The sequence below is a fragment of the Rattus norvegicus genome, chromosome 10, assembly GCF_036323735.1.
Source record: "Rattus norvegicus strain BN/NHsdMcwi chromosome 10, GRCr8, whole genome shotgun sequence".
Classification (NCBI taxonomy): domain Eukaryota; kingdom Metazoa; phylum Chordata; class Mammalia; order Rodentia; family Muridae; genus Rattus; species Rattus norvegicus.
In genome coordinates this window covers 6,454,911-6,480,721 of record NC_086028.1, presented here as the reverse complement: position 1 = coordinate 6,480,721, position 25,811 = coordinate 6,454,911, and the positions used below count along the sequence as shown (strand labels likewise).

Here is a 25,811-nt window from a genome sequence, read left to right as displayed (position 1 = left end):
ACTAGAAGAGAACCAGTCAGGGCTGCCTTGTTCCACAGTCAGAGGCTCTGGGGAAACAGTTCTCATAGCACTACCCATAAATCTCGTTGCTGTGACAGCCACCTCCAATCCCCAGACACATGGAGAAATGGTCTATTGGACCAAAAGCCTTCCACTTCATTCTTCAACTGTAGCAGAGATACAGCAGGAAGATGTACGTCCCTCTGATTTGCACAGAGACAGACAAATCCTAAGTCTCTGTGAGGCCCCCACATCCTCAGGCATCAGCAACAACCCCAGTCAGCCCCAACACCCAGAAATCTTCCTCGCTAGAGCAAAGACTGTCCCAGTTTTAAATAATTTGCCATACACTTTTCATCGTTTCCTGTACACACACACACACACACACACACACACACACACACACACACACACCATTCTATATGTAAAACACTCTGATGGCACAATGCTGTATTTTTCTGGATTTCAAAGTACATTCATATATTTTAAAATTGAAATAGATAGAACATAGGACATAGAACATTTTAAATGTATCCTTCACTGGCATTAAACATACTTTATGTAACTATCACTATCATCCATCCACAAATTGTTTCAAAGATTCCAACCTTTTCATAAATTTTGTGGCTCACTGGAGAGTGATGACCACTCCCTCAGCCTGAAAAGTTAAGGTCTTGAATGGCTCCTCTTCTCAACTAGATCCATACTATAGATGGCTCATGTTTCCTACGAGAATGATGCTCGTGAGACTTGCCACCAGCCAGGCACCCACTCTTGCAAAGAGCAGGGGTTGTGGCTTCATGCAGAGCCTCCCATGTCATTAGGACCACAGAGCATCATCACACGGTCCCGACCAGGAAAGCTCCTCCCAGCTCCTCAAGGTTCCTCATCTCCCACTTGGGAACTAGGTTGTTCAGAGCAGTCCATGAAGCCCACGGAGCCTGTTTCTCTCATCTGTACACTGTGCATAACTTTGGGAAATACTCATAACATGCTTGAATTGGCATGTAACTCGGTTGCTTCATGCACATCATATTCGTGTTCCACAGTGGTCACGTGTGTGTTGTTCTTGGTGACTCTTATCACCCATCACCGTGTTCCACAGTGGTCACGTGTGTGGTGTTCTTGGTGACTCTCATCACCCATCACCGTGTTCCACAGTGGTCACGTGTGTGTTGTTCTTGGTGACTCTCATCACCCATCACCGTGTTCCACAGTGGTCACGTGTGTGGTGTTCTTGGTGACTCTCACCACCCAGCGTAGCTTTAGTCAGTCTTCTTCCAGTGTGGAAAGCACAGAATCTTTTCCTAATTATCTTTCATCTGTTTAGTCTGAGAACAGGTTTGGAGGTCATCTAAGCAAATAAGCTATAAGCATTTATGATTGAAGCTACAGACACAAAGCCGAGAGATATAATTTGCAAAATAAATTCGGCAATTAACCAGGGCGTTTCTTCATCGTGTATTCTTATGAAGCCTAAGCTCAAGCTGTAGATTAGGAGAGGTGGGTCTCCCTTGACTGTAAATCAATAATACCTCATAACTGTGTGTATGAGCTAATCATGTGTGTACAGGCACACATGTACATGAGTGCAGGGCATGTTGAGGTCAGAGGGAATGTCCAGTGTGGTCAGTGTGGCCCTCAGAGGCCATCCTCTTTTCAAAGAAAGAATTTCCACTAGCCTGGGACACTTCATGCAGGCCAGTTTGATTGGCCAGTGAGCAATAAAGACCAACTAGGTGGCCCCTCCCAGCACTGGGATAATGAGCTTGTGTCACCATGCCTGGCCTTTTTGGCACAGGTTCTGAGAACAGAGCTCAGATCTTAGTGCACTGCAAGAGAAGCCCTTTAAGGACCAAGCTGTCTCTTCAGCACATGCATCTCGATGGGAAACCAACCAGAGAGTCTTCCAGGAAGGAAATTGGAACAGAGACCTCCCTGCTAAGACTGTGGCCTCCCTCTGCCACCAAGACACCTAGACTCTAGACTCTGAGAAAAAAGCAAGCAGCTCTCCTGCCTGGGATGCCCCTAAGACCCTGCATGGGCAGTTTCAGGGGTCTCAACCTGAACAATAACTTCCCAGGCTCCAGAAGTGAAATAGTTTAAACAAGGTGGTAATGACGACAATGACAAGGAGGAGGGAGGAGGATGAGAAGGAAGGAGGGGGAAGTGGAAGGAAGTGTGAAGGAGGAAATAACACAAGTAGCCTACACATGGTAAGAAGATTATTCCTAATCCTCATATCCACCTTCCCAGAGCAGAACTAGCAATATTCTTTTGTTTGTAAATTGATCCCTGAGGATACTGGGAAGTCTTATGACCCTCAGAGGCCAAGGTTCAGATCTGAACTCAGGTCTGTTTGATCCCAAAAGAGATGATCTTCCTCACAGAGATGAATTCTCTGTCAGTGTCATTCCCAGTATTTTGGAAAGGGTCCTCACTAACGTTCCAGATTTCCTTTATAGTCTCTGGAAGCTTCCTTCACAGACTCACCTACTCGTTACTTAAGCCCGGGTTCATCTAAGCACACTATGGACCTCAAACACTGTCTTTCACAGTAAGCAATAGTTGAAAAAAAAAAAAACCTCTCAAACCCAAGGGTTACTCAGATATTTGTTATTAAAACAAGGAAGCAAAACAACTCCTGTGTACCATATTAAAACAGATTGATTCAATGTAGATTAACACTTTGCAAACTTTCCTGATGTAGCTGTCCTTAATCTTCTAGGAGCATTTAGATTATTTACTCAGAAAATTTCTGTTTATCGAATTGCATCAAACATTTAATTAAAAGAGCTATCAGCCTGCATTTGATGCTCTAAGTATGGAAGTGAAGCTGGGTCCCATGAGGTTATAGCATCTGCTGTCAGGTACCTCTGAACCAGAAAAGGTCAGGCATGTGATTGGTGCTTAAAATTAGTTTTCGTACAAGGGGCCATATTATTTAGATGTCAAACTATAATGCAAGAGATTTGAAATAGGAACAAAGGGTCTGGGAAGATGGCTTGGTAGGTAAGGTGTCTGCTGCCCAAACCTGAGGACCTGAGTCTGGATTCTTGGCAAGCATGAACAAGTTGGACATGGCAGCATACAGCTACAACCATAGGACTGAGGGAGAGAAGAGGGGGTAGAAACAAGGGGATACCAGGAGCTTGCTGGTCAGTCAGTGTATTCTAAACAGTGAGCTCCTGGTTTTAGTAAGAGGTCCTGTTTCAAAATCATTATGTGGAGAGTGACTGAGAAAGACGATTGGCATTGACCCCTGACCTCCACTTGCACCCACAGGAGCATGATAGAGAGCAAAATTAATTTTCAACTGATTTTGTGAAAGAGCCTCATGTTCAGGGTAGAGTTCTCCACTGCCTTTCCCAGTCCCTTCCTCTAGGAATCGAGTCTTTGACCCTATCATAGAATAGAGTTGTTGAATGGTGTTTCGTGCCTATAGACAACTTGAAAGGGCATAAAGTTGTCATAGTTTTCATAAACTTGATGTGAACAAACCTAGGAAGAGGAATCTCTTCCATCAGGTTGGTGTGTGGAAATGGGAGGGCCATTTCCCTTCTTGGTAATCAATGTAGCAGGGTCCTGTCCACCCCGAGCAGGTGGTCTTGTAACTAAGAACAGTAAGTAAGCCTGAGCCTAGAAGCAAGCCATTAAGAAGCTTACTCCATGGTCTCTGCTTCAGTTCTTGCCTCCCAGTGCCTGCCTTTCCTTGGTGATGGATGAACCCCTCTTCTCTGTTGTTTTTGGTCACTGTTTTGCCATGGCAACAGAAAGCTAATTAGTGTACAGGTGCAGCTCTAGCATCCTGTGACGTTCTCCAAAAGGGTGAGTCCTAGATTTACGGAGAAGAACCAGCAAGCAGTGAGGTCACATGGTGTGGCTAGTCCTGGCAGAAAGGAGACAGAGATCTAACTTTTCTACCTCTAGATGCAATACTTCAGTGGCCTATGGGTGACACTTGCTTCAGATGGGGTTCTCCCATCCGAACCATGAGCCAAAACTTCAGAAGATGACTTAAGGATGACAAACTAATCAGGGAAAGGGGGGGACAGGAAGCTGGTCACAGTTCTGTCCCATAGTCTCTATTTGATTCTGTGGCTAGCTCTGAAGAGTCCACATGCCACCATCTGTCCATCTGAAGAGACTTTTGTGCTGCTCATGCTCTTGACAGGTGACCTGTGACCTCAACTCTACCACGGCAGTGATAAAGACCCTTGCTGTGAGCAAAGCTTGCTAAGAGCCAGCAGAGTTGGGGGGGACACAGATCTAGAAGATTCCAGTGGACTCAAGAGCAGAGTACACATATCTAACATAGCACATATGAATTTAGGCAAACACCCCCTAGGTACCAAATTACTATTACAAAAAAACCAAACCAAACCAAACCAAACCAAAACAAAACAAAACAAAAAACCCTTTTATTCCAAAGTCTGGAACTGCAAGCCTCTAATTCCAATTACCCAAGAGACTGAAACATAAGGATTACAAGTTCGAAGCTTGTCTGGTCTACGGAATGAGTTCACAGCCAGCCTGGGCAATGTAGTGAGACCCAGTTTCCCAAAAGAAAATGAAAGGAAGGCTGGCGATAGAGCTCAGTAGCAGTATGCAAGTGATCCATGGTTCAATCCAACTACTGGAGGGAGAGAGGGGAGGGAGGGGAGGGAGGGAGGGAAGGAGAGAGGGAGAAAGAGACAGAGAGACAGAATGAAATGGGCCAATTCTGAGCCCCTCCTTCCTGAGGTAACTTTAATCTTATCGACTTAATCCCTTAAGATCCTTCCCCCGCCTAAAACGTCCCTTTTCTCTGATGTTTCATTCTGCATTGTTTACTTCTCCTGCTAAAAACTCGAGTTTCTCCAGAGCTCTGGCTCAGTCTGTCAGGTTAACCCCAGTAGCCTGGAAAGATCTCTAAGCAGGCTTGATATTTTTTTCTCCAATCCGAAGTTCAAGGAAGAGCAGCCACAAGAAGTTAGGGTAAAATGGCCCCCACACAGGACCCAGGAAGCCCGGGGGCACCAGCCTGGGGATGAGGTTGGAGATATGGGAGTGGTGGAGCGAGCTTTGGTGAGGAAAATGAAGGGAATGCGTGGGAGGAGGCTGGCATGGCAAGACATCTACTCCAGATAGCTTTCCTGGCCTCTTAAGAGAGGCGCGGCGCTTCCGCGTGCCCTTTGCGAAGGTGACTCCATCTTTGACCTCTCGCCGCCTTCTCTCCAGTTCTAGAACACCACGTACCTCTTTCTCTAGGAGTGCGCGCTGTGGATGAGCTGCAGCGGCTTTTCACGGGCGGGCTGACTTTCTACTCAGCAGTTTATAGATGAATGCCGAACGGGTAGATGCAGACTTATGTCAACAAGATGCGACAGGGAGGTTTTATAAAGAGACAAATTATCCCCACACACGAGACAGAAAATCTCTGCTGTGCTGCAGGCTCAGCACTGCTGAGTTTAGCAAGTCAAGATTTGTTTCCTGAGCTAAAATTTCAATAGGAGAATGAACCCACTTTACCTCTCTTCATCCTCTGCGAGAATTTCTGAATAGTCACTCAAACCCCACAGTTCTCTCTGGGATTCAGTGCAGAATGAGGAGAGCAGGTGCCATGGTGCCTAGCTTACAGAGGCAGGGGCGTGTTGAAGAGCATCTAAAGAGACACGGGGTGATGGAAACCTTTGTACTCATTCCAGAGAGTTGTAAGTGTCGCTGGCCAGGCTGACTTGATTGTATAGTGGAGAACAGATGAAGTAATTGTGTCTCTGGCTAGAGCTTATAGATATCTGACTTTCAGAAATGTCCCTTGCCAGAAATCCAAGGCACATAATAGATACAAGATCCATTGAAGTTCACAGAGGGCAGAAGGTACCTATAGCCCTTCTACACCATTTCTTCTTCTAGGCAGCAGACCTTCCTCATTAGCAAATCCCCAAGGAGACTGAGGTTCAGCCAGTGCTACATGGTGATCCCGAGCTGTAGAGCCTCAGTGTGAGCATCCATAAGATCTTACAGATATGAGAAACAACCACACGGAGATGCTGGGAAAGACTCCATTACACACCAGGCCACAGTTTAAGATGCCTACTCTGATTTATTTGATAAATATCCAATTTGTGGGAGAAATCTCCTGCTTCATATAGAGTAGATGGTCAGGTCCTTGAATCACCCCTGTTGAGGATAGCAGTTAGCATGAAACCTCAGACATCCAGGAAATGGGTTTTCCTTACCTTCTTGTCACTGAGGCCAGTCACTTGGTCCACAAACTCCTCCTGGATCATGAAGGCAGCCAGGTTGGCTGTGTAACTGGCCAGGAAGATGACAGCAAAGAAGGCCCACACTGACACCATGATCTTGCTGGTTGTGCCTTTAGGATTCTGGACAGGCACAGAATTGTTGAAGACCAGGCCCCAGAGGAGCCATATAGCTTTTCCAATAGTAAAAGAAGGCCCGTGGGGAGCTGTAAGGGGCAGAAAGAAAAGTCACGGTATTTTCTCAGAGTGCACACTCCTCTCTCTCTCTCTCTCTCTCTCTCTCTCTCTCTCTCTCTCTGTGTGTGTGTGTGTGTGTGTGTGTGTGAGTGGTGTGAGAACTATGGCAGTTCCCAGTAGCATTAGAGGGCCGGAAGGTAAAGGATGCCAGTGTCTCTCCTCCGTTGTCCCTGGAACTTTCCTGCAGCCTCATTTATGCTTTAACATAATTAGCATTTTCCTCACATTTCTATCTAACTGGATTTTACCACATTTCTTAAAAAGAAAATAGTTATGCAAAAACGAGGGTTTCCGTGAAAAGTGGCGCTAGGACATGTTTTTAAATTTGGATTCGATTTCCATTCGGGGAAACCAAACTCCTTCAAAAATGTAGAGGAGTCCTCTTGCTCTTGTCCCCTCTCTTCTCCTCCTGTTCCTTCTCTTCCCCTCCTGTTCCTGCCCCTCAGACTCCCTCCTGTTCCCTTCTTCCCTCTCTCCACATTCTCATGGCCAGACTCTATTCCTTTACACACACACTCTCTCTCTCTCTCTCTCTCTCTCTCTCTCTCTCTCTCTCTCTCTCTCTGTGTGTGTGTGTGTGTGTGTGTCTCTCTCTCTGTCTCTGTCTCTGTCTCTGTCTCTGTCTCTCTCTCTCTCTCTGTCTCTTTGTCTCTCTCTCTGCCTTTCTCTCAACTCCCCCTCCCCATGTCCTGAGTAAACTCTATTCTATACTAAAAAATAAAATAAGTAAAGGAGAACTTGGAGGGAAGAGAATTAGTAGGTTTGATCAAAACACATTAATATGCATTTATGAAACTCTCAAATAATTAAAAAATATAAAGTAAATAAAAAAGAAGCCTACAGAAGCAGGCAGTGGGGGAGGGGTTGCTTCATGGTTGGCTATCCTTAAGAGCCATTCAATTTGGCAGGTGCGTGCTTGGGATTCTAATTCAGTTGTCCCTGGAAATTGCTTCTGTTCAAATTCCTATGAAGAGTGTCCACAATACACCAACACAAGAATCGCACTCCGTCCCAATGGAGGCGTTCAGGAACAGAACAATAGAGCCTAATTCTCCCAACATTTCACAAATGGGAGATATTTCATTGCAGGTCACAGAGACTGAACTAACATCACATCACTCTGCAGTGCTCCCAGCAGTGTGTCCCTTTTGAAATTCTTAAGTGTTCCTTGTGACAGGCTTAACTAAAGAGGCAGAACAATGTGTGGAAATTTATTGGGATGGGGCAGATGAGGACAGTAAACCAGTCAACTGATGATTTTCAAGACTTCAAATTGTACCAAGCCCCCCCCCAAAAAAATCAATTTATGCCTTCACTCTGAGAAAGAAAAATTCATTCTTTAAGCAGAAGGTTAATTTTTATGTCATTTAGGTAAATGAAGATATGACAAAATGATGCACTCAGTCCTTCGCTGGCAAAACCGGTAAAGTAGGCAATAAATAAAGTAGCAGACGTGGGTTCTATTGGATGGGAGTTCGGGAGTTCTGGGCAGGGACTTAAGAGAAGACTCCACTGGAGGCAGACATTTTCCCACATACAGAGAGAGTCCGGTATGCAATGAGTAAAGAAGGCAGTTAACCCCATAATTCTCTATCTCCCCTGGTTCTTTTTGCCTAGTTTTATGATTTTCTAGAGTTACTCCCAAGAGTTCTAGAACTCTTGAATCAATCTAGCCAACTCCATTAGCTACTTAAGTACAGAAGTCTCACCAAAAGGGACAGCTGTTCAGGAATCAGAGCCAGGGGGCGGAGAGTGGGATCCTTGGGACATTTGGGAATTCCTGGGAGTGATGGGCTCCCTCGCAACTGTTCTTTCCTCTTACTTCCCGTCTTCCATTTCTTATTCCTTGTTTGTTTGTGTCAATTGCTGGGAGCGGAGCCCAAAACCCTGCACACACTAGGTAAGCATTCTGCCACTGAGCTGCAGCGTTAGCCCTTCTGAAAGGTCTGTTAAGACTTTCAAGACTAGTCTAGAACTTGCTTTGTAACCCAGGATGACCTTGAAGTTGTCCTGCCTCAGTCAGTGGTGAGACATCACCAGTGTTGGTTTCACTAACAGGGTTATACCACCTCGCCTGGATTGGTTTTGCTGACCAGGCTATGCCACCAGGGTTGGCTTCCATTCCTGTTTCTTAGACAGGTCAAGACCAGTTCTAACTTCAGACTTTTCTATTGGCTGCTACTTGAATGCTCTTTTATGTCTTTCTTACAACTAAACCCTTCCTTTAGATCTCAGTTGGGACATCTTCGATACTAAACACCCTTCCTGGACTTAGCATCCTATTTAAAAGCAGTACCCCATCCCTCACCATCACATGAGTCTGATTTGTGAGCCTCCCGTGATTTTCTGCTGTGATGACTAATTAATCTGCTTACATCTTGTCTCTCCAGCTAAGTCCTAAAGCCCATGAGAGTCAGGACGACTCCATTGGATTCACTTTGCTGTCTCCTGCACCCACATGGGGCTTCACACACAAATATACGCAGTAAAGACCCATGTAATGGGAGTGGAGTGCACAGACTGCACACTCTGATGGTGAGAGTCCTGTTTTACCCTAGTGGAACCATCGCGGGGAATGACCTCAGCCTCCGCTGAATTGAAAGCTCTTCACAGGTCAGCCCTGACTGAACTGCACTCTCCTGGTTTAGGAGATGACAAGTGTGGTGTTCACTGCTCTGCAACAGCTAAGAAGTAGAAGAACTTGAAGAAAACAATGTCCCTAAAACTTGGCGTGACCTCTTATGACCTCTTGACTGCTTCTGGTAATAAATATCTCGAGTAAAACGTGCTATGTGTTGATTTAAAGGAAGACCTATTCTGGAAGGATATTTAGGACATCAAGTCTTCTTTTTAGGGGGTGAGTGGGAGTATCAGACTTGGGGGTCTTGTACATTTTCGGCAAGTGCTACAGCGCTGAACTCCATTTCCAGCCTCCAGGACTCCTTTCTCTGCAATAGCGAGTCACTTTGGGGGAAAGGGATTTGATGCTGGCATCTTTCGGATAACATCGCTTAAGGAGGTGCTATGTGCATTAAGGAAAATCTACTCAGAACGGTGCGATATGTTTAGCCAGCCTCTCAGTGAATTATAACCAATGCTCCTCTTTACGTTTCCTTTTCTGTCACCAATTCCTCTTTTACCAAGTACGGTACACGATGATCCGACACGTCAGGGGGAACATTTAACTCTGGGGAAATATACCACTTCAGAACTGCATTGATTGTCAAACTAATGCAAATATGACTCACGAGTTTGAAGAGGGTTCTTAAAGTGGAGTCTATCAGGTCATTTTATTTGCATAGACTGAAATTGAGACTCGCTGTGATTTTAATATTTCTTTTGATCTATATTTTAAAAATAAATTGCCAAAACCTTTCAACTCTGGTTTTTTCCACAAATTGAATATCAATGACTTTTACCTAACCACTATTGACTTCAAATTGTAACAAGATTAAAATGCTTCGTGCTTAAATTCTGTTTTAAGTTCAAGTAAATAAATCCTTCTTGTCATATGAATGTGCCAACGCTACTCCTATGAAGACTCGTCACAGCAATGTGCAGTAAAGTGCTCTAATATGGAAAATTTCTGTGTCTCTCTCTGTCTCCCTCCTCCCCTTCTCTCTGTCTCCCTCCTCCCCTTCTCTCTGCCCATGTGTAAGTTATGCATCTATGTGTATGTGGACACCCTACGCTGTGAGACCTCATGTGCATGCATCTGTGGTAGCCTGAATTCAAAGTCAAGCTCTTCCCCATATCACCCTCCACCTTAATGCTTTGAATCTAGAGCTCACAAACTGGCTAGATTGACCATCGAGCAAGCCCTCAGAATCGCCCGTTTCTGCTCCTCTACATTTAGTGCTGGGTTATGGATGCTCACTGTGGCATCTGGTTTTTACATGGCGCTGGAGATGTGAACTCAGGTCCTCATGCTAACAGTAAGCACGTGACACACTGAGCCACCCTTCTAACCCAGAAAGGGCATCCACTTTATCCTAGGGTCCTGAAGGCTTCCTTACCTTTCCCTTTGGCTAAGTTTCTGTTGTATCCAACAGGACTGAAGTATTCAAAAACGAAGACAGCAATGGCTGAGACGATGAGCAGCATCACAAACATCATCACCCAGACGGAGGCACTGAAGGGTTCTGCAGGGAAAGAGGTGAGAGAGATATAAAGGAAGTCAGTTCTCCCTCTCCTCCAGCAGGCATCCCACCTGCAAGCTTGTGCAAAAACTCGCCGGCGCTGAATCTGGTCATTCAAAAAGAAGCTGCTCGTTTTGATTTATATGAGAAGCCATTCTTTATAAAATTATGTGAGACACTTTATAAGGCTGCACATAAGATGATAAAAATAGAGGAGAGAATGCGACGTTACACAAACCGGGTCAAGGATAATATAAGCAAAAAAGAATGGTAAGATGGGAAGGAAAATGTTAGGCTGCAAATAAACAGGCCACAGGGTCCACACGATCATAGAGCGTTTTAGAAAACCAAAGCTGAGGGGAAACAAGCTGGACCCATATAGTATATGGACTTTACAAATATGTGCTTTCAATTTTTACATTCATTTGTATTTTTATATACTAGTGGTAAGCATGTATGGGAAATTCGTGAAGTAGAAGGGAAATTTAACCTGTTATAAAGGATTATAAAATCATGGCATTGACAAGAGTATTAGCAGGTCATAATTTACCACTCTTTGCTGTAGATGAATGGGATCTCCGTGGCCTACAAATCTAACTGATGTGGGAAATGGGCTTAAATACAGCCAAGAGTCACTTGGAAATATCATGTTCATGGGATAATTCAATGAAACGTCAGTTAAGTAGAGGTGATGACATCTGGGATGGGTAAGCAGTTGCTTCCCTCCAAGTCATGTTAACAGTTCACTCGACATAACTTGGGTGGCAGGCAGGTATCTGCCTATGCAGAAGTGTGTGGGCACAAGGTTCTAAGTCTGACAGCATTCTAGAGAGGTCAGAGATCCTGTAAATAAATGAACATTTCCACTTAACCTGATTGAGAATATGAATTAGCTGATTAAAGCTGTGTTATCGTGCATGATATAGATTAGTTAAAAAAAATTAGCAAAATGTTCTTAATGAATGCATTTCCAGCTGATTGCATGGTTGGGGAATATCACCCACAGACACAAATTAACCAAAAGTCAGTTTTCTCAGAAGAAAATACTTTTGAGAGTAAAAAAGCATAGCTAGTGTGACAAAACCACTTGATGGTGCATACTTGGTTATTTTTGAAAGTTGTATAAAGTTGGTAATAACAGTCAGGAATAAAGTCTGTGGTCCCAACACAGGCAGATTACAGAAAGAACATCTTATTGTATGTCAAGGAAGTAATATGTCTGAACTTCAGTGATTCTGGATAATTTGGCCTGGAGCACATGCCTTCTAATACAGTTTCCATGGTTTGAACATGTCAAAGGGCTCATAGGTGATGATGGTCCAGCTTCCTTGTATAGCACAGAAATGAGCTCAAGGGATGGAGCCTGAAACTGAAATTTATCCTGGCTGATTTGAGCTGGAGTAATAAATAACATTATATTCCTGGAATCACTCCTACTCGGTAATGAGGTACATCCAAAATGGAGGATAAGTAGATGAATAATTGGGAAATGAACAAAAGTATTTACTCATCAAGAATAAAGACGTTAAAGTAGTCCTACAAGCAGATTGTGCTAACGGCGGGGTGCTGAGGAGCGCATGAGCTTTCCCGGGGAAAGCCTTCAGTGTTGCTTCTTAAATGCTGTACACATACACCACACAGTGGACGGGATAACAGACCACAATTAAAACCAGAAACGCTAAGGGTGATGGACTGAAAAAAAAAAACCCAGTTAATAAAAGCACACTCGCTAAGTAACTCCCATCTCTCTATAAGACCTGAGAATGTCATAAAAATTAGGGGCAACACATGTGGCCCACACATATACAGCCATCCAATTAGACAAGATAGATGAAGCAAAGAAGTGCAGGCCGACAGGAGCCGGATGTAGATCGCTCCTGAGAGACACAGCCAGAATACAGCAAATACAGAGGCGAATGCCAGCAGCAAACCACTGAACTGAGAATAGGACCCCCGTTGAAGGAATCAGAGAAAGAACTGGAAGAGCTTGAAGGGGCTCGAGACCCCATATGTACAACAATGCCAAGCAACCAGAGCTTCCAGGGACTAAGCCACTACCTAAAGACTATACATGGACTGACCCTGGACTCTGACCTCATAGGTAGCAATGAATATCCTAGTAAGAGCACCAGTGGAAGGGGAAGCCCTGGGTCCTGCTAAGACTGAACCCCCAGTGAACTAGATTGTTGGGGGGAGGGCGGCAATGGGGGGAGGATGGGGAGGGGAACACCCATACAGAAGGGGAGGGGGAGGGATTAGGGGGATGTTTGCCCGGAAACCGGGAAAGGGAATAACACTCGAAATGTATATAAGAAATACTCAAGTTAATAAAAAAAAAAAAGAAAGAAATAAGTGTAAATAAGAAATACTCAAGTTAATAAAGATGGAAAAAAAATTAGGGGCAAATCCTTACTGCATGTTTAGATCAGCATTTTTAAACCCACGGCAGATTTCGTTTGACAGAATACATACTAGTCATTAACATACCAGTCAGAAAACTGACCCTAGCCACTGATCCAAACATTTTCTTACTGGAAGGCGACACCTTTAGTCTCTTTGCTTGTGACCATGCATCAGAGATCAAAGATATCTGGTCAGCAGTCTGATTTTAAATTTTATTGAGCTTCTATTTACTCTATGTATAATACATATGTATAGGATGTGTGCGTGGGTCTGTGTGTATGTGTGCATGTGTCTCTGTGTGTGTGCATATGTGTGCTTTCCACGGAACACTTGTGAGAGTTAGCAGACAACTTTCACCCATCAGTTCTCTTTCTACCCTGTGGGTCTCCGAGACTGAACTCTGGCTTGGCCTGGTGGTGAGTCCCTTTATCCAATGAGCCATCTTACTGACCCAGTGTTCTTGATTTAATAGATGAAGTAGCTGTTTGTGTCCTGTTACTTGCAAAATACATGCTCACTTAACACACTTAACACACTTCACACACACACACACACACACACACACACACACACACACTGAAAATGAATGCAAGGGAACCGATCTATAGCATCTGAGGAGTGACCCAGAAATATCCTACATAGTTGTGAGTTATATCCTCTGGTGGTTTAAAACACATTCAGCATTCTTCCACGGAGGAGCATCCGTGTGGGAGGCTGCGGGTTAGCATTTGTATGGATCAAAGCAGCTAGCCTGCTCAGCGAGCTCTCAGAATTAACTAGATGGAAATATTACGAGAGACGTCATCTCTGCCCTTGAAGAGCCGCTGGTTATGCTTTTACACAAAGGCTCAGCCACATTACCTGGCTGGCCATTTCCTGTGTGAGTTAATAGAGTTTGTGGAGGAGAATGGGAAAGAGGGAGACTGACGCCATCAGATTTTGCACGCTGAGGTTCTCCGTGCGGAAGAGCCCATGACGGAGAAGAACTGTAGCTTACCCTGGCTCACTATGACTTTAAAACCTGCACATGATGTCTGTAAGAGGTGCAGAGCCAAGCCTACAGCATTTTAATACAGGGTGTGGAGACAGACAGACAGACAGGGATGCAATCTGGTGACCAGGAAAAATACCAAACTTAATGTATGAAATCGGCATTGAAAGTGGCTCCTTGTCATACGATTTATTTTCTTTTTAAAGAGACAGTATGAAGAAGGGGTTTGAAATTTGGCGAAGGAGTTGACTTTTTATGGAAATATTCTACAGATGCAGGTAAGATACAAAATCTCCACAAACTGGGTTGAGGCTGCATTCAATATCAGCAACCCATTTTTACGAGACAAGACGCTTGATACTCTGTCTCTGATTGCGCTGGGAAAAGAGTTCTTTCTGGTTCAGGGACACGGACATTCTGTGAAAGAGACTCGTTTCCCTCTACTGCATGGATTCAGTCCTTCCTCCACCTTTTCTCAAGCCCCAGGGCAGCTGTGTTGTTAACCAGTGTGGTTGGGCAAGGCAGGGAAGGTAAGCAAAGGAAGCTAAAGACCGAACGAACGTTCAGCTCATAAGGACTAAGAGTCTGCACTACAGTCAACAGGAGCCAGTTACGGTTTTGGGGTTTTTTTTGTTTTTGTTTTTTTCCTGGTGTAATGAGGCTCCCTCAAGATATGGATCTCAGAAGCCATGTCAGACAAAAGGACAAAGGGGAGAACATAGCAAGCTATGTCTTTCCCGAGCTCGTTATTAGACAAACAAAGCTTGTAGAAATCGAAGTAACAGGTACCAAAGTCAAATGCAGTGAATGGCAAGGATTTCAACAGCTTAACTGGATTATCAGGAATGAAAATAGTCGTGCATATGCTGCTTCAAGTAAGGCGGTCTCCAAAAATCCTGCTGGTCAACGCTGCATGCAAGGAAGAGTGGCTTGGCGGTGATGCACGTTGCTAATGCAACAAAAATTAGGGACAAGGGGGAGCACAACTGTGGGGTTATAGTTCATGTCTGGGAGCTGGTTTACCTTTACAAATGTTTCTTTAATTGTTATATTCAACGTGTGTGTTTGTACCTGGGTTATCTATGTATACCAATGCACACAGCACCCATAGAGGTCAGGAGAGGGCATCAGACTCTCCGTTTCTAGGGTCATCGGCCTTTTTGGTAGCCACGTGAGTGAACCCAGGTCCTGTGCCAGAGCCGTCAGTGCTGTTAACCACAGAGCCATCTCTCCAGCCCTCGTGATTTTCTATAATGATGTTTTCCTGTCTCTGGAAACACATAAATTTATTTGACCTTAATAAAACCATTTTCCCTTGCTCACCCAGCTTTCCTCCCGAGACAAAGGCCTCTCTTCCACCTTCCCAAATACGGGCAAACTCCTTACATGGGAATGTCAGGGGAAAGTCAGCAATCTGAACTTCATGATGTTCAGCAAGATAACTTCTAGAAAATACCTTACAATAACCACACGTGTTTGCTTTAGAGAAGAAATTAATTGTGCTCAGCTGTGTGCCAGGAAGTTTCTACGATTCTCACTGGGATACACACGTGCGTGCAGTCTTGTGCTTGCTCGTGGGACATGGGCATGGAAAAGGTAACTCCTCCCCAATGGTCTCTCCTGTAACTCATTTATGAACTGTCGAAGAGGGAAGCTGGAGCATTTCCTGTTTCACGAAAGATGTGGTATAGAGGTAGCCACACTTTAAACTCTGAGTTCGTTAATTCTGAATTGGCATATATTCCTCCGATTGCTTCTGCTGGCTGGCGTCCTGAGATAAATCGTCAGGATTCTCTACTTCTGGTAGAGAAATGACTGCTGAAAGGAAGGTGTGTGTGGATGGCAAACAGACACTCACGGGCTTTTTAAAAATTAACTATGGACAGGTGACTTCATTTACTCTAAATGTTTTCATGGTTTCAGCAATATGTTTTTTTAAGTTACATAATCACAAGCGGTGTTGGTATTTAAATTTATCAGCAGAAGTGCCCAAGCTAAATGAGAAGAGTGTAAGCCAAGGGGCCAGGGAAGCTGTTGCTGGAAAGTTCAAACACAACGTTCTTTGGAATGTACATCTGTGGTCAAATAAAGCCAAACGAGGTCCAGTTTGCTTCTGTTTCTTAAGCAACTAAAACAAAGCATTTCTAATTTCGTGTGTGTGTGTGTGTGTGTGTGTGTGTTGAAGGACTGTCTCAGATGCCGGTCCTTGTGTGTTGCCTGCTTTACAGTTTTGGACGCACACTCTCGCTTGCCTAGAACTCAGCAGTGGGCTAGGCTAGCTGTCCTCCCCCAGACCTCTGATTATAGGTGACCTCCACTGCCAGGTCCCCACCCTTACACAGCCAGCCCTTTGCAAATGGCGACATCTCCTCCCTCAGAATGCCACTGGTTGTGTTTGTTCTGTTTCTGCCGGGAATAAATCTTTACTATGAAGTTCACATACCGAGGAAAGCAGAAGGGGAGACAGTGCCATTACTCCTGGAGACCATGACGCTGATTCCTGTCTCCACGAAGGGCACCGAGAAGTCCACCACTTCCGAACGCTCCTCATTGATGGTGAGTGAGCCCACAGCCATGACTGCTCGTTGATAGACCACCTGGATGGAAGAAAGAACAGCGCCTTCATCCTCTCCTCACAACAGCACCGGACCCTGCAGCCCTCTGTTGGAATGAGAACCTGGAGGTAGCAAAGGTGACTTACTTCACCTATCATTCCATTCCACACATTGTTAACCTTTTTCCCATGCTTCCCATTGGTCACCAGGTAGAGGTCATAGGTGAACTTCACAGTTCTGGACAGCTTCTTGAGGATGTCGATGCAGAACCCCTTGCAGCATTTCTTCACATTCATCCCTTCGTTGGTTGAATTGCTGCCAAGAAAAATCCCAAGATCACAGAAAGTTACTCTTGGAAGGTTGTGTTCTTGGCTACATGCACGTCTTATTTTTAGATGAGACGTTGAAGCCCATAAAGGAGAAGAGAGTTGTGAAAGCTAAAGTTGGAAGTGTTCTTTAGTTTTCCTCTCTCTCTCTCTCTCTCTCTCTCTCTCTCTCTCTCTCTCCCCCCCCCTCCCCCTCTCCCTCTGTATGTGTGTTATTGCACACACATGTAGCCATCAGAGGAAAATACCAAACGCCTTCTACGCTCCACTTTAATGTCACGTGATAGGGTCTCCCACTAAACCTAATTACTTCTCATTTTGGCTAAACTGGCTGACCAAACTCTCTCCGGGTATGTTTCTTTTCATGCCCTGCCCAATGCTGGTGTGGCAGGCACACACAGTCATGCCTGCCCAGCTGTTGACATGGATGCTGTGTATTCAAACTCTGGTCCTTGCCTGTTCATGTTGTGCAATCTTAGCCACTAAGCTACCTCCTGAACTCCCAGTTTTGTGAGCCAGGGTTTCCTGCTGCTCAGGCTGGCCTCAGACTCTTTACGTAGCTGAGAAAGATGCTGAACCCCCAATGCCCGCGTCGCCACCACTTGAGCACCCAAATTAGAGGCTAGTGTGTGCTAGGCAAGCCGTCTACCAGCTGAGCCACATCTGCAGGCCCCCAATTCTCACTTATAACAGCTGACTTGTATCAAGTGACACTGATTGAGTAGGCGCTCTGGTCAATCTGTACACTAACTGTGGGCTTCGCCTCCCCGACTTCACTCTAAATTTGGTTCAGCTCACATCCCCATTACCAGAAGACAGTTACCGAAACTTTTATAAAACCAAGTTTTGAACACAAAATCTCTTTAGACCATGGTATTGTCATCTGATCTAGACTAAATCTTTAAAAAAAATTAACTTATTAGAAAATGGGGCAGAAAATTTGAAATCCTTCAGGAGAATGGGGTCTTCCCATATCTTATGCTTACGAGGTCTTAGAGCTACAGGGAGATGCGAGGGCACCTAAGAAAGCGACTTAGAGTCAGGACACTGGCGTTTTTTCTTGTTCTGAGGCTGCGGGTTTTACCTATTAATGAATCAAGGGAGGGACCGTTAATAACGCTCTTTTGTGTAAGATATACAAGATGCTTTTGACAGACAGTATCTCAGGGCAGAAAAGATGTCCTGGGAAGACACAGCAAGGGCTGGGGATGGCTCATCGTGTAAAGCATTTGCAGCATAAATGTAAGGATCAGAGTTCAGATCTCAGAAGCCGCATCAAAGCCAGGCAGGCATGGTAGCTGCCTCTAATCCAGGCATGGGAGGCAGAGATAGGAAACTGACAAGCTAGACTAGGAAGAGCTGGTACATGCTGGGTTTAGTAAGAGACCTTGCCCCAATAAACAGAGAGCAATTGAGTAAGACACCGGTGTCAGCCTCAGGCCTCTACAATTATACATACACATATGCTTGCACATATGTGTCCTATACATATGAATATTCGTACACTCACACACATACATGGCCAAGGAAAGGTCCATATAGCTTTGTCATGTTGAAGGTGACTTTGTAAACTCCCAAGACTCTGGTCTTTACACCTACCTGGCTCTACTCCCTCCCTAGGACACATTCTAAGGACATTTGCAGAAATACTTCACAACCAAAGGAAGCACTGTGGTCTCAAAAACAAGAAAGAAATTGTTCCCAGAGTGTCTTCCCTGAAGATCAAGGTCTCCTTTTGATGCTCTATGCCATTCCACCTTGCACCACGGCATCCTAAGGGTCTTGCAGGTGAATCCTACAGTCATGAAATACCTTCTCTATTGGAAAATTCAATTTTTATACAGTGAATTATTAACTAAGCCTCAGAATAATGTTTATGGAAATTCAAGATCAAACTAGGAAAATGTTTACATGCCTTATGAAAAAGTACGGTACAAAGAAACACAAATGTAAGCATAGCTACACAAAATCAAATCTCTACAAAATAACCATCCGGAAAGATCAATGTAATAGGAAAGGAGCTACACTTGACTGGTGGGATATCTTTTTCTTTCCCAGGTTTTCTACTGAGTGTACATTCTGCACATAATTAGACACACACCACACACACACACACTAGGCCGCACAGATGTCTATCAGTGTCTCTACTCAGGAATGTGGATATGATTGGCAATATAACTTCAGTGATGGAGAAGGTTACAAATGACATCTTTTTTCCTTATTTCAAGGTTCTGGGTGACCTCACTTGACTCATGGTTTTAACAGTTTTATACCTGACCCTTTCCCAGACTTCTACTCAATGATCTGGCTTCCTCTCTGCAGAAGCATCATGGTGACTTCTCTCTCTTGGCCTAGAAGCTAAGTGATCTTCCCTGACCTTCTATCTTAGAAGCCACATCTGCATACATTTGCATATGATTGATTGTAAACTTACAGGAAGTGAGGTACCTGCTTCTCCCCTACCAAATACTCAGAACAGAGGGCTTAAAGTGGGCTTAAAAACAACAGAAACACAGCCTAGATAAAAACAGTGGATACCCTCAGTTAATGGCAGGTCCAGTTGCCATTTTCCTTTCTGTCTATGTAGCTTTGACACATGTGCCCTGACCAGATTCTCTCTCTTTCTCCTGCTAACCGCATCACACCCTAATGCCTCCTCCTCCATGGGCCAAGATTCCTGGGGCACTCTGGACGAAAGTTACAGATGCCCCATATTTTAGAGTCAGGATCATAAGTATTCTCCAGCCTTGCAAAAAGCTCCAGCCAGCTTTTGAGCTAATGACATCCCTCGACCAGAGGATTTATTTCTAGACAGAGATGGTCACAGTGAATGCTCACCCCACAGGTACCCAATGAAAGCCTCTTCTTCGTAAGCAGCCAGGTCCCAGACACAGCATGAAAAGACATGCAGAGTTACTAATTGAATTCATTATTTTGGCTGTGGATACAGAGAGCATGAAGACTGCAAATGCCTGATGATTCCTCCTGGGCCTCTGTATAGGCGAAGTGGGTGTGGCTTAATTGCAGAAAAGCTGTACTTAGGCTTTCTCAGCTCTCTACCACTAAAAGCAATGATGCTTCATAGACAAAAATATAAGGGAAGGGAGTCAATGATATGTGTGGTTCAGTGGCCATGCAATTCTCCTGTATGGCCAATGGCAGAAAGCGACCAAGTCAGACCTGATCTGTGTGTAGAGCCTGGGCTTGCCGGTATAGACCAGGGAGCTCAGATAAGTTTCCTCATTCCTGAATGGAGAGGCTAACACTTCACAGGATGACTAGGAACATGCATGGCACATATGTTGGAACATTTGGCCACCAACAGGTGGCTGCTGTTTTGCGCAGGCGAGGAACTTTTGAAAGGTGAGGCCTTACTGGAGAAAGTGGGTTGTTGAGAGGAGGATCTTGAGGCTTAATCCCAGCCTCACTTCATGTCAATGAGCAGCTGCTGGGTCTAATGTATGTGAACACATCAGAATAGTCTCCAGTCTCCAATAACCGTGGAGAGAAACACACCCACCACCACGCCTTCCTCAATGTATTAATTAACTTTCTAGTTATTGTGATGGAATATCTGACAGAAACAAGGAAACGAGGAGTGTAAACACACACAAACACATGTGCAGATGCACACATACAAGCATATGCATACATACATTTATAATTGTTTTAAATGGACTCCTCTTCTTCCCTCCAATGATTTGACAGGGAAGGGATTTCTTGGTAAAATAGCCATTTCTCCTGGTAGATCAAGACAAATAATCTTTCCAATTTTCTCTCCCTGCCTTCAACATTTAGCAGAGCAGACAGAAAGTCATTTATCAGATTCTAAAGACTTGTGAGCGTACTTGAGACCCCACTGTTTAAGAGGTGAGACACAAAGGGTCTTCCTTGCAAAAGAATACCAAGAAAACAAACGTGCTCATATCGTCTGGTTGGGATCTTTCTGCAACCCTGCACAGTACCTTCCACTTCGGAATGCAGTTGATCCCGTCTGTGTTGATGTCAGGATTAGCGGATCCTGATAGATTTCTATTGATCTCAGTTAAACTTTGCCTAGACACACAAGCACAGCAAGCTCCTTTAATGTCCACGTGGAAAGGGGGAAATAGAAAGCTACTATCTCCCTGCAGGAAGCCAAATCATGAATTTGAATGTTTTAAGCTGTTTAATCTTTAATAGAAAAGTTAGCTCTCTTAAAGAGAGTAATTTATTTGGGCTCATGTTTCTCCTGTAGAAATGGACCTTGGGGCTTGGTGATCTATTCTGTTTTGCCTCTGAGGCTACTGACTGTTGTATGGTGTAGCATAGCCCAGCCCAGTACAGCACAGCACAACACAGCATAGCATATACTTGTGTACCGCAGGCTAGACTCGAGTTCATTATGTATTTGAACATAACCTTGAACTTCTGGCCCTCCCTGTCCTCTTCTAGATTTAAAGCCTTGTACACAGTATCCAGTATGTGTAGTGCTAGGTATTGAACCAAGGACCTCATGCATGCTAGGCAAGCACTCTACCAACATTTCCCAGTAAGGCGACTAACTCTGCATGCTAACTCCTGTAGATTTGGAAACACAGAAGCCCCACCAGGCTGGCTGTTTAGACAGTGTGGTGATACTCAGAGGCATCCTACTGAGGCTAAGCTCTTTGCTTTGTGAGAGGCACTGTCTTCTTCATCGGATCAACTTGGGCTCACAGAATCCCACCCCCGTGCTTGAGATCCTTTCCTAACTCTCTCTTCTATAGTCCTCCCAGCTCACTCCTCCCAGCCTTTAGTGGGTTTCCTTTGGTTTATCAAGCACACTAAACTCCTTCTGGCCACAGGGCCTTTGCACTTAGGGGTGTTCTTCTTCTGGGTCTTCAAATTTCTAGACCTTATCTTGTGAGCTGCAATGCCCTCACACAGGCTACTCTACTCTCCTGCCATGTCTCTTATGGGTCCCCTGAAGCCTAACAGCATTCATTTGTCCTGGTCCTTCATTGGCCGAGTTGCTTTCAGCCATTTTCAATACATGCCTGCAAAATCTTTCCCTTGACCATGAATACATCTGAGTCTCCAACAGGTTTGTACATGAAGGAGAGCCTAAACTTCCTGTGTCAGCTTTCACTTCAGTGTGGCAACAGAAGAACCAGCTCAGATGCTTTCGATTCCATCCTGGGTCCTACCTAAAGGTCATCTGCAAGGCCAACTAACCAAGCTCGGGCAAGCTTTTATGTATAATTGGAAAGTAGCCACATGGGAACTAGAGACAGAGGAAGAAGGGCCCAGGGGAAAGGAGCCCAGGGAGACAGAAAATGGGAAGAACTATTGAAGAAAAACCCTGAAGAGTCAGTGTGGGGTGACACCATCCATGGGCCCTGGGTGTGACTTCTGTATTTCCTGTTTACTCACTGCACAGCTCTGTACAAGGTTCCTCTTTGTGTTTTTATGAATTTGGTGTGTGTGTGTGTGTGTGTGTGTGTTGTGTGTGTGTGTGTGTGTGTGTGTGTGTGTGTGTGTGTGTGTGTGTGTGTGTGTGTTAGTCCAGAGAACAAACCTGGGTATATACAAAAGCTATACAGCCCATTTTGAGACAGGGTCTCTTGCTAACCTGGAACTCCTCAAGGATTTTGGGCTTGGTACTCAGTGAATCCTGGAGATCCATTTGTCTCTGCCTTTCCAGTCAGTGTACAACCATGCCCGACTGGTGGCATCACCATCACCAAAACCATCACCACCACCACCACCATCAGCATCACCAGAACCACCAGCAGCACCAGCACCAGCACCACCACCACCAGCAGCAGCTGCATTATTTTTATTGGTTCTGGATTTCAACCTCAGGTCTTCAAACTTGCAAGACAAGCCCTCGACCAACTGAATCACCCTTCTAACCCTGAACCAGTTTCTTAATATGCCTGTAATTAGTATCAGTTTCCCATGACAAAACACGCCCAGTCCATATGGACACTGGAAATAAACACATATGTGACATATCTCCAGGCATGTAAGTCTCCTGATTAACTACACGATCACAGCAATGGGGCATATTCGACATTGTGACTGGGTTATAGATACTGCTGCAGGAACTCTTAGGTAGGAGTGAACACATCTAGCCAGGAGCATCCCCAGAACTCACTTGATCTTGACGAACTTCCGACAGGGCACCGTGTTCCTCACACAGGTCTCAGTCAGGGGGTCTATGTCCTCTACGATGACGAAGGGGGCTTCCTCCAAGGTGACAATGCTGAGGTGGTTGTCATCTGGCTCGCAGTCAGAAAAGGACTTGTACCTTGGCCACACAGCGTGCCTCAGGCTCAGCGTCTGGTTCTCCCACTTGCCCACCTGCATCACAAACACAAAAGCACACTGTGTGTGCATACATCGCCGACTCTCAGAAAGGCAAGGGCAGGCCCTCTCACAGGAGACGGAGGCGGTAACAAATGGCGAGGACCTGAAGGTTGGATAGCTCCTCTCTACCCAGACCCCTATAGGGGCGAAGGACATGTGCATATCTGACAGTGGGCTAACATGTCTACCTCTGGGGGCTCCCCAGAAAGACCCACTGCTCTGGCAGAGTTCAAGCCACGGGTGTCATGGAAGCAGCATGGACTGTGGTGCTCACAGAGGTTTGGTCTGAATATGCGTCTCCCCATTTGCAACCGTGCAAGCTCTTCATGCCAGGACCTTCTGCTTCCTCATCTGTCTCATGATGCAATTCCACCTTACCTCCTATGATGTCAGGAGAATCAGGCAGAGCACCCTGAGCAGAGCAAGTGCCTGGCACCTACGAGGGACCTGGGGCTTCTACTGCAGTCATAGAGGAGGGGAAAGAAAGGAGGAGGCATCAAACTGTGCTGAAACTAGGAAGGGAAGAAAGGAATAAGGATGAGCAAAAGCCAGGACTGAGCGAAGAGAAGACTGATGGGGATGGAACCAGTGACAGAATTAGAAGCGTCATCTCGAGCCCCGATACGGTCCCGTTTAAGTTGCAAATGAAGGTGAACTTTCATTAATCCACAGAGCAGAGACTACGATGCTTAGCACGCATGGAGACCTGTCAAAATAGAATCGATTCTATTACTTGTGAGCAGCAGCCGGCATCTCGGGGAAATCAAATTGAAGGCTGTATGTTTTGAACCCTAATTTTATTTGACAGTTTATTGGCACTGTTCACATACTCGCCGGGAGAAAGCTGCCCCCGCGCCTTGCTCGTCTTCCTCCTCCTGGCACCACAGGTCAGCGCTTTATTTGTAAAACCAACCTCAAGGAAAACACCTCACCGGAGCGGCTAAGTGCGGAGCACAGGCTTGTCTGTGTTGATGTGACCTGTTCACCTCTCCTCCAGTGACGTGAGTGTCACCAGAAATGAATCTCAGGCCTTAAAGAGAATCCAGACACGCTGAGCACCAGAAGGTGATAAGGGCAAAGAAGAGGAGAAGAATCTCTGCTCTCTGAGATTACCTCATCATTTGCACTGGAAAATTTCTGCTGGCTGTAAAGAAACATCCCATGTGGCTAATTACAAAATTGTCTAGCTTTGGTGATAGCTTTCTTTTTTAGACACAGAGGTTGGCAGACTAATTTGGTGAAGCAAACACTCTCACGACGTTCGGTAAAAGCAAGGGAAAATGCAAGGTCCATAGGATTCTTTCTTCATACAGCATTGATTTATTGACCACCTACTGTGTGCTGGTAGCAGCTTAAGGGTAATGATGGGTCAAACAGAATGGTTCCTGCCTTTGTGGTGCTATCAGCAAGCTGAGGGACAGTGATAAAAAGAATAACACAAATTATATAAATAGGTTATACAAAACCTCACTGTGGGAGACACGGCACAACTCATGAGTGCTTGCAACACAAGCCTGGGAACATGAGCTCTGTCCCAAGAATTCATGTGACAAAGGAGGGCCTGATGCCTGGTGCCATGATGCCACCACGTAATTCTACTGCTGGTGAGAAAGAGGCAGGTCCCTGGGGACTGCTGGCCAGCCAATGCAATCTGATCCATGAATTCCAAGCCGCTATGACATGCACTTAAACACAAAAACAAAAACTCCACCTTCACCCCCCAAACATGTGGATAGCATCCTGAGAAACAGTGCCCAAGGCCTGATGTTGACCTCTGGCTTCCACACACAGACCCACATGTGCATACACGTGCATACAAGCATATATAAGCATATTTTTAACATGCATTTCCATTCCTTTCCATTGGTCTTGACCTTCAAGAGAGGCTGGGTAGTTGAGCAGGTAGGACAAAGGCTCTGACAGTTAAGGACTTTCGAGTGTTCTCACCAGCTTTACCCTTTAGCTAAGCAACTTTAGGAAAGTCACTAAACCTCTCTGGGCTTCACTTTTTGGTTTGTAAAAGTGCAGAGAACAACCAGAAATCTTTATGAAGTCTGTAGTGAGGACTAAATGAGACAAAAATGTACACAATGCATCCGTGGAGTGTGAAAGCATGAACAACCACAGCAGATGCTCGTGCTGTGGTTAGCACATACAACAGGGCTCCAACATCACCTCATCTGAAAAGCCAGCCTCCCTGTCTCCGGGATAGCGCACCCTGTGCCTTCTCCATTCTGGCATTGGTACAAAAGATCACATCTGTGCAACTGGGAAACACCAGCACTTAGTCTGTGTGCCCTCCCCAGCCCCATATCCTACACGATAAACATTTTAGTGCCAACTTCATAGTTCAGCACAGAGAGGTTGTGCAACTGTCCCATCTCACACAGTAAAACTAACTGTTGCTTTTAGCTCTATGAGACGCAAGCTTGCTGTCTCACCACATTCTCTCTGGGATCTTCTACTCATTCATCCTCAATAGCCACAGGATAGCATCAAGGCTTGTCCTGACTTCCAGACACAGCTTCCTAACTCCCAATATACATAATATGCATTTGGATCTGAGCTGAGCCAATGAGAGG

At 45.1% G+C, this 25,811-nt stretch overlaps 1 protein-coding gene across 1 annotated transcript in view; it reads right to left on the bottom strand.

The window, feature by feature from the left end:
• Grin2a (glutamate ionotropic receptor NMDA type subunit 2A) overlaps positions 1-25,811 on the bottom strand; it is a 423,546-nt gene that overhangs the window by 79,282 nt on the left and 318,453 nt on the right. The window contains exons 6-10 of the mRNA NM_012573.4: positions 23,018-23,223; positions 16,717-16,885; positions 16,459-16,612; positions 10,499-10,624; positions 6,222-6,451 (exon numbers count right to left, since the gene is read on the bottom strand). Coding sequence (NP_036705.3) covers positions 6,222-6,451; positions 10,499-10,624; positions 16,459-16,612; positions 16,717-16,885; positions 23,018-23,223 — 885 coding nt within the window. The remainder of the gene's footprint in view (positions 1-6,221; positions 6,452-10,498; positions 10,625-16,458; positions 16,613-16,716; positions 16,886-23,017; positions 23,224-25,811) is intronic.